Genomic DNA, 8,750 nt, shown 5'->3' with positions numbered 1-8,750 from the left:
TCGGTGTCCTGGCACGCTCTGGACGTCACGGGCACGACTTGTGCTGGTCGGTGTGCTCCTCTCCCTGGCCAACGGCTGGCACGAGCGTGTCCAGGAGAGGGAGGTGAGAGCCAAGGACAAGGTTTGGTCAGCTGGAGAGGGGTGGAGAGAGAGGTGGCATGGTGTGTGCCAAGGTCAACACGGCATGGCATGGTTTAGTCAAATTCATCAAGGTACAGGGGGTACCAATGCTTGGCATTGTCCAAGGGGTTAACCAAGAAGATAATGATGACCTAGGTTGGATGGTTGAGGCTAAAACCTGCTGGTTAATAGCACGTCTAGGGTTGGCAGAATGGTGCACACCATGTGTTCGATGAAATGGTCGCATGAAGATTATTTTTGAATTTTGCCAAACTTTTGCATGGTTGGTGGTGGTGGTGTGCAAAATGGACCAAGTTTTAAATAAAAATCCAAAATGGGTGTGATCTTGATTCTGTTTTGATGTTGCCACTTTGTATCATTATATTAAGCAATTGAAAAGGAACTAGTCAAAGTGATCAACATCAAAAGTGTTCACCTTGAAGAGGTCTTGGATGAGGTGCAAAGAGTTGGGAGAGTTTAGTTTTGAGATTGCTTAATACTAGGCCTCAAAGTAGGTAACATGTTAAAAATGGCCGATTTGACCATTATCGCATGTCACTTGGTTTTGCTATTTCTTTTGGTTTGATTTGTATTTCTTTGATTCAAAAGTGTTTATTAAGAGACTAGGAAGGTTTCCAACCCATTCATGCAAGGTAGAATGGCCTGGGTTAAAGTTTTGCAAAAATAGCCATAGGCTCATATGCGGGGTTAGTTTGATTTTCTTCTCTTTTTCTTTGTCCCTCTTTGATACCATTTGACATGGTTTAGGGTTTAGAGACTTGTTAATCAAATGCAAACAATCATCATGGAAAAACTCACAACATTTAGGCAAGAGTACTATGCACACTATACCACTTGAATAAAAACATTTAGGCAAGAGTACTATGCACACTATACCACTTGAATAAAGTTTTTGTTGGTTCTAAATTTTGAATAATAGAACTTGATTCTCTTTATTGATTAGAAAACTTAGGGTGTTACAGATACTCTGCCCCGTCGCATGAAGGTGGCTGATCTGCCCCGTCCGCTTTCCGCAACCTGGAAGGCCGCAACCGGAAGTCCAGATGCTCCGCCCTGTGAACAAACTCTCAAAGGAGCCGCCAGGTCCGCCCGCACTGCCGCGACGCGAAGACCATCGTGGTTTGTCTGGCCACTGCTCCCGTTGTTTGGTTTTGTCCTGTAACACTAACAGTGATCGATCCAATGTTCTTATCTGGACTTTCTTAGCTGCCTAGCAAATACTGATTTGAGCTACCTCAATTTCTACTTCTCAATCGAATGTTCGAGTCACACTATCAGCCTTGAACTTCGCTTTTTAGCTGATTCTTTATCAGTCAACCCTGCTTTATGAATGTCTCAAGTACTTACTCCCTCCGTCTCAATTTAACATGCACACACGTAGTTTAAGACGAAGTTTAACCATTAATTTGGTCAATAAATATAAATTATTTGTCTACAAAATTTATACCATTCGTTTTGCATTGAAAAAAGGTTTATAATGATATAATTTTTTCAACATATGTTTCATATTTAATTAACCAAAATAATGGTCAAAGTAATTTTTTGGGTTGTGCACGCTTGTTAAACCAAGACGAATGTAGTAGTAGCAAGGGAAGTACGCGAAGAAAAGAGTCCAGTGTAGATGCATGAGAGCAAATTACCCGTAACTAAAATACAATATGAGAGGTGTAAAAAGAAAAGAAAAGTCTACTATGAAAAACATTTCCATGGAGAAGTACAACCGTGCGGCACGGTCAGTACATGAAGTTGTAGAAAAACAAAAATGGTAAAACAATATATGGGCCGGCTTCCTATATATTTACGGCGCTTGCGTGTTTGAGCTGGGGGCATCTTGGCGTGCATAACCTGCAGTTACTTAGCGCTTGGTGGCAGCCGGAGCCGATGCCTTAACGGAGGAACCGGCGGCGGCCTCGGTGTCGGCGGACATCATTTTGACCCCGCCCCTGCCCTTGCCCTTGGGACGGCCCTGGGCGAGGATCTCCTTGCAGACGAGGGGCGCGCTGATCTCCATGATGGAGATGGAGAATGGTCGCGCGGCGACGACCTTGATGAGCTTGGCCTCGGAGTCGGCGCCGGGGGAGCGGAGGTACATCTGGCCGTCCTTCTCCATGGAGTAGTTGATGGTGCCGAGGTTCTTGTCGGTGACGGAGAGCAGCGACTGGAGCTTGGCGACGTTGGTCTTCATCTCGGCGAGCTGGATGGGGTCGAAGTACTTGGTGAGCACGTGGTGGAGGAGGACCGTACGCAGCTTGTCGGCCGGGATGGAGAGGAGTGGCTTCACGGCCCTCTCGGGCACCACCAGCACCGACGCCGTCTTCATCCGGCTCACGTCCTCGCTCACCTTTGTCTCCCTCAGGAGCCTCAGGAAGGTCGCGTACTGCGGCTTCCCGGCGAGCATCTGCACGACGTCGATGGCCGCTAGAGACGCCGGAGTGGCAGCGGCGAGAAGGAGGAGCGGGAGAAGAATCCTTAAGGCCATCGTTGCTAATGGAGGATGTAAGAGAGTGGATGAGTGGGGCGACTTATGTGTCGATGGTCGAGATGTATGGCTGGTTATATAGGTTGGGCGCGCTGCTAATTTTGGAGAAGAGATTGTCCTAATATTGGAGAAGCGATTGCCTCCTCCAGACATTCTCCTGAGAACGAGCGGCATGCATTTCTTTTCCCCGTATTTTGGAGAATCGGGCGGCATGCATCACTCATATATTTATTGATCTAATTGATGGTCAGAATTTGAACATTATATACATCCGGTGGGAGTTTTTGTTGGCCTGATATTAATTGTTTGTGGCCCGCAATTTTTTTACAAGAAAATATCAGTTACATCAAGACTGGGGTACAACAAAAAAAAAAGACCGACCTACTTAAAGGTCCGATCCACCCTCGCGCGTCATCGTCCGTACGATGCGTGGCGACGAGAGCGCGTGTACTCGCGCGTACATCGTCCGCACGTCGCGCCCCGCGTACTCACCCCGCGCTAGTGCGCTGCTCCATGCAATTGATTAGTACTCTCGTGCGAGGCACCATGCTAGGCTGCTATACTCCCGACACAATATACGAGTACAATTGTGTACACCACACGAATACAGTTATCTATAATAGATGAGTACAGTTACGTACAACACACGAGTACAGTGGTGCACACAAGCGAAGATCGCATCGCACGAGGACGAGTACAGCGTGGCGAAATCTGGTCGCATACACGAACGAGTACATGTATAGAAGTACAGTGACGCACACGAGCAACTACAGATAGTAGTACATTACAATTGCGCACACGAGTAAGTACCCTCATGAAGACAGGAGAAGTTAAATAGTTATCCCATCTGGACGTAGGTACCGATCGCGTCGAGGTACCAGCCGGAGCGCACATGGAAGCCGAGGATTTTGCCACCAGCTGCAGGGAGCGCTTGAACTGCGTGCCTTCCTCCTTCCCGTACGGACCAAAAATGCGATGGTTGCTGACAAAAGTAAGTGATCTGATGACGAAAGAATTGTTAAAGAAACCGCAGTGGCCTTTGACGCTTGTCAAGTACTCGTCCTGCCGCAAACAGATCTGGGCATGCCAAAATAACATTTTATCAACATCAAGTCATTTTATGAAGTGACACCACTCGAAAAGAATCAATGTGATAGGTTGTGACTTATACCTCCGACTTTTCTCCCCCAGTTCCTCCCCACAAATTGCTCTCCTCCGCCTGGCCACCCCGCTCATACAACACCGACATGGCATCGACAGCGCAGCCATGGCGGACAACTAACCTCAAAATGCGGTTGATGCCACGCATGTCCATTTTCCAGGAATAGCCACCACCGCCACCACAAGGTCCCATCTTCACAACTGAATCCTACATATGATAGACAATGCCAGGAGGCAAGTTCAGCAGGTATAGTATCAACAATGGGACATTGGTAGATCTTAGGTATCATAAATTTTCTATGGTTATGTCATACCGTTGAGCTCTTCTTATAATCGATTTTCTTCTTGATCTCACCATTGTTGATACTTGATAGTGACTTTGATGCTGGTGGAAGGAGAAACCATTGGGATCACCAGCGTGTAGCAGTCTGTAGATAAGCCCTGGTGCAAGGGAGTTATCTGCATAGTGTTTGATCCAGTGCAGTCACAGACTGCTCTTGGGCACTCCTTCTCATGCTCTTCCATCTCATGGTAGGACATCTTGGCTGTGCAGCCCTTACCAGCGTTGGAGCAAAAGACCTGGAGAGACTCCAGTATGCGCTCCATTGCGAAGCACCGATTGTAGCCTGTGGCGATGGAACACACCTGGCACTTTTCCTTTTCCAGGAGCTTCTCGTAGCAGATGGAACACACAACATGACCAGCTGCACACTGTAAATTATGAAAGAATTTTTCCATCCTTTATGAGCCACCTTAATGGAAAAATAGAATGCTAAACATGCTGAATACTAAAAAGCTATAAACCACGTAAGTTGATCGATTGATTTATTCCTACTGAAAATTATAATGACTGAATAACTTGAAAAACATTGTGCAGATAGCAGAATAACTGTAGAAACTTTAACAAAAACCCGTGAACTAGAGTTGTAATTAAGAAGGATACATCATTGAAAAGCACTAATTTCTATTAAAATATATGAAAGACAGTGGTTACTTCGTAAGAAAACATTTCTGATAGAAGGCCTTTGAAATGATCTGTGCATAGCACTTATATGGACACTGCTCGGGCAAATTACAGGTAAAGAAATACCGTCCGTTATTCTTAGATGCAATGCACATGGTCATGAGGAGGTTAGGAACGAATATACGAATATGTCATCCAAAAGCTAGGAATGGGAATAATTTGAATTCTTCAAGATATGTAGCTCGAAAGAAAACCCTTGCTCAAAAAAATCAGGAATAAATCTTGGTCAAGGCGGTGGCTGAAGCAGTACCAACTTACGCCATGTCTTGTTCCTATTTCCAAGACCTTTTCTCAGCATGATCTCAAGGTTTTACTGGAGTCCGCAAGATGTCAGAATTAAGAGAACCAAATACATTGGGACAAGTTGCTGAAATCAAAGAACTTGGGTGGCATGGGCCTCAAATACCATATAGATTCAAATTTTTGTGACACTAGTGTTATTGTGATCCAAATTCAATAAGAAGGCTAACAACAGAGTGAAGCGAGGCCCGTCGGCTAGGGTTTTATCGCTTCATAAGATAACTAGTACAGATCATCATCAAAGCCTATTTATACCTCTGGTAACCCGCTGGCTAGGGTTTTATTGCTTCATAAGATAATCCACGGTGTTTGTAAAACACTCCCCGATATAGTGAAGTTTTGCTCGCTGATGCCCGTGGTTTTTACCTCTCTTTGTTGGAGAGGGTTTTCCACATTAAATCTTGTGTCTCCCGCTATGATTTGCTTTTTCGTTCTTCGTTACTGCCTATGCCGTTTGTAACAACTAGCATGCCAAGTGTGAAGATCAATACAGAACCCTGAATCTCTTCGCCGTACAGTTCTCTGGGACAAATTACAATCTGAATTCTAGTGTTCAGCAAGTTTAAGCATTTAACAATAATGAAGAAACAAAAAGTTGTGGCCAGTTGAATTGTGGCTGCAAACCTCGCAAAAAAGGTTTTGTGGTTGCCAAGGCAGCCTTTGTGCATTATGTACAAGTTGCGACCCAAGCTCGGAACGGAAGCACTGCCACGCACAATCGCGTTCTTCTTGCCTCCGCAATTGGTCATGTGCCACTAAATCTGATGCTACTAGAGACCCATTGCCATCGATAGTGGCCGCTCAATTCAGATTTTGTTCAAGCTTGAACTGGTGACTTAATAATTATTTTGATCTCGGCCACTAGAACATGTATATCTGATGACCACCCAGTTAGGATCGAGTTCGAGAAGGCAAAGATTTGCCGGTTTGTCAGATGAGCCACAGATTTGTGACTCTGTGATTGTAGGCATTCTTTCCAGCGATTTAATCTGACCCAAAATATGAAACGGTTCCATTCACACGCAGGAACAAAAAAAAAGGACCAAACAAAGCGCGCGTGCTTCGTCTCCCCCAGCGACGGCGTTCCGCCTCCGACGCAGCGAACCCTAGCCTTAAAACACGGAAACCCTTCCCCATTCTTCCAAGTTCTAACCACTCTGCACGGCCTCACCGGCGTCCGGCAAGGGCATGCATGACGGATCAGAGTCAGACACGGATGTTTAATCAGTTGATGGTTGCTCGCGCAAAAAGGGAGAAGGAAGAAGGGGTGTGAAAGTAAATGACCTGAAAGACCGGAGGCTTGAGGGGGCCGAAGCAGACTGTGCAGTCCAGGTCTTCCAGGTCGACGGTGACATTGGTGGCGACGGCGGCCTTCATCTTTTTTCTTCTCGGTGCCGCCGCTAGGGGCTCCCTTGCCGCTTCTGCTAGCTGCGGTTCGCCGGTTCCTCCCGTGTGTCGCCTCGCCCCTCTGCAGACTCGCTCAAGTTTTTTTCGATAAAGAGGACTCGCTCAAGTGACAGTGCGACAGTGGCTTTGCTTTGATTCCTACTGCTCGCTGTAGTAAATGGCGATGCTGGGAGCTGGTCAAAAGCTGTATTGGGAAGGCTGACGGACTGAGGACGTGACTGGACGAAGGAGCCTTTTGCTGTGCACACTCTTGCCATGACTGGCTGCACTGCATGTCCGCGCTCACGATAGTGTGCCCGTGTATTGACACGTGTATTGAAACATAGTTGAAAATATACATAGAGTGAAAAATTGAAAATACATCGAGAGTGCCCCTGTATTGACACATGTATTGGCACACTCAACATAGAGTGAAAATACAGTTTCTACCGTGCCATGTTTTGAGCGCAACGTAGAGTGAAGTGAGATTTTCTTAAGCTCGATCAGTTTGCAAAAAAATGCAAATGGAGTTTTGTGAAAATTCAACTTGTACCACAGAAAATTCTCTATTTACATAGAACATTAAAGGAAATACAGTTTTTATTGTTCATCCAAATTTTCACTATTAAATTGAACTAGGTAAGTGACTGCTACTATTAAATTAAAATAGCCAAGTGCCTGATGTTCACATATAGGCCGGGTAAAAGTTGGGACACAAGTCGATATCTAGCCGGATTATTTTACTTGTTAGCTAGGCCCAACAGGCCGATCGGTGCAGCAGAAATCACCTTCGACGTAGCGCAGGCCATCAGCGTCTTCTCCGTGCCGATGGCTTTCCATCAGCCGTAGCCACAGTTCCACCATCGGTGTCACTTTTTCATGGGTACGGTCGTTTGACGGCATCGGAGATATTCCGACGGCCAGGACGTCGCCACCGTGAAGCCGCGTGTCAACGCCTGGTGGCTCCTCCTCTGTTGCCGCTGCCTTGGATTCATAGGGGGCTGTGAATCGGCAACTTGTGAAAGGATGTGGGAGTCTCCGACACAGACAAGAGTCTGGCTAAAGTCATCACAAAATGAGTCCTACATGCATCGTAGTACAGAGAACGCGAATCTACTTACGAACAAAGATATGTCTAATATGGACAATACAAACTATACCAACATCATGCTAAATCAGACAAGCAATACATGAAAACTGTGGACATCAGAAACCCTAGCAAGATCATGATAACTCAGCATATTTGGGAAAAAAAGGAATGGCAAATGTGGCACCCTAACAAGATCATGATAACTCAACACATTTGGGACTAAGCCGTGCAACAAGATCAAATCCTAGGCAAGATCTGTCAACTCCTAATCAAGATCTAATCACAACCGAGCAATCGGGGTGAGGGAATCCTTACAGTCATTGTTTGTAACGGCTCCGGGTAGTACCCCTATAGATTCTTGCTTGTTCTTTCATTTTGCGCATCATCATGTCATCATGCATATTTTTGAATCTCAAAATTATTTTTAACAAACCCTATTTTGTTGTTCAAACTCCTCTCCTCTTCTATTTCAAATTATATCCATCCTTTCTCTGTTTAATTTCACAACTAAAATCTATTTAGAAATGGTTTTGAAACAAACAAAAACAATACAGTTTTAAAATAAAAATAAATAAAGGGGGGAAACAACCTCCCCAACCGGACAGGCCTTCTCCAGCCCAGCTCGCAGCCCATCCCGGCCCAGCCAGGCCCACCTCGGCCTCCACTGGAAAACCCTAACCGGCCAGCCAGATCCTCCCTGGCATTTTTGCGAAGACCCCCTTTGCCGCCAGCAGTTTTGGCCGTCGGGTCCTCCCACCATCTGTCTCTGTTTGTCTCCAGACGCGAGCCCGACCCGACGCTCCCAGCTGCGCTCGTCTCCTTCACGCCGCCGAGCATCTCTCCTCTTCAGCCCCGCCGCCCTCTTCTGCCCGTCGACGCCACCTCCTGGCGCGCCGCCTCCTTCTCCACGAGCTCCGACCGCCGCTTCCCCCGTCGCCTGGCCGCGCCCCCTCCTCTCTGGCCGCCGCCACCTCGCTACGGTCGCCTGCGCGCGAGCCCTGCGACGCCACGCCCCGCCTCGCTCCCTCGACCCCGACGCGAGCCGGCGCCCGCCGTGTGCCTCCTCCCCTTCTCACCGACGCCGCCACCTCCCTGCTGCCGCGCCGCCACCTCGTCTTGTGCCCGAGCACAGTTGAGCACGCCGCCCCCGACGCTCCTCATCGAGCGGG

The 8,750-nt window shown here is 47.1% G+C and overlaps 1 protein-coding gene and 1 long non-coding RNA gene across 2 annotated transcripts; both read right to left on the bottom strand.

The window, feature by feature from the left end:
- Positions 1-1,926: 1,926 nt before the first annotated feature.
- LOC127340991 (fasciclin-like arabinogalactan protein 10) lies at positions 1,927-2,623 on the bottom strand. The gene has a single exon (XM_051366759.2). It carries the CDS (start codon positions 2,618-2,620, stop codon positions 1,997-1,999), a length of 624 nt encoding a protein of 207 aa, XP_051222719.1. The 5' UTR covers positions 2,621-2,623; the 3' UTR covers positions 1,927-1,996.
- A 785-nt stretch (positions 2,624-3,408) lies between these two features.
- Positions 3,409-6,592, bottom strand: LOC127338102 (uncharacterized). Its single transcript, XR_011753973.1, has 4 exons — positions 6,390-6,592; positions 4,096-4,492; positions 3,792-3,989; positions 3,409-3,697 (listed from the first exon to the last, which is right to left on the bottom strand). It is a non-coding gene; the product is annotated as an uncharacterized lncRNA (long non-coding RNA).
- Positions 6,593-8,750: the final 2,158 nt, after the last annotated feature.

Source organism: Lolium perenne, chromosome 3 (genome assembly GCF_019359855.2).
Source record: "Lolium perenne isolate Kyuss_39 chromosome 3, Kyuss_2.0, whole genome shotgun sequence".
NCBI lineage: Eukaryota > Viridiplantae > Streptophyta > Magnoliopsida > Poales > Poaceae > Lolium > Lolium perenne.
The sequence above is the reverse complement of the archived record's forward strand: the minus strand, read 5'-3'. Positions and strand labels throughout refer to the sequence as shown.

What these genes read in the sequence shown, in the direction of transcription:
- LOC127340991 (XM_051366759.2), bottom strand. Translation starts at nt 2,620, where the DNA reads ATGGCCTTAAGGATTCTTCTCCCGCTCCTCCTTCTCGCCGCTGCCACT.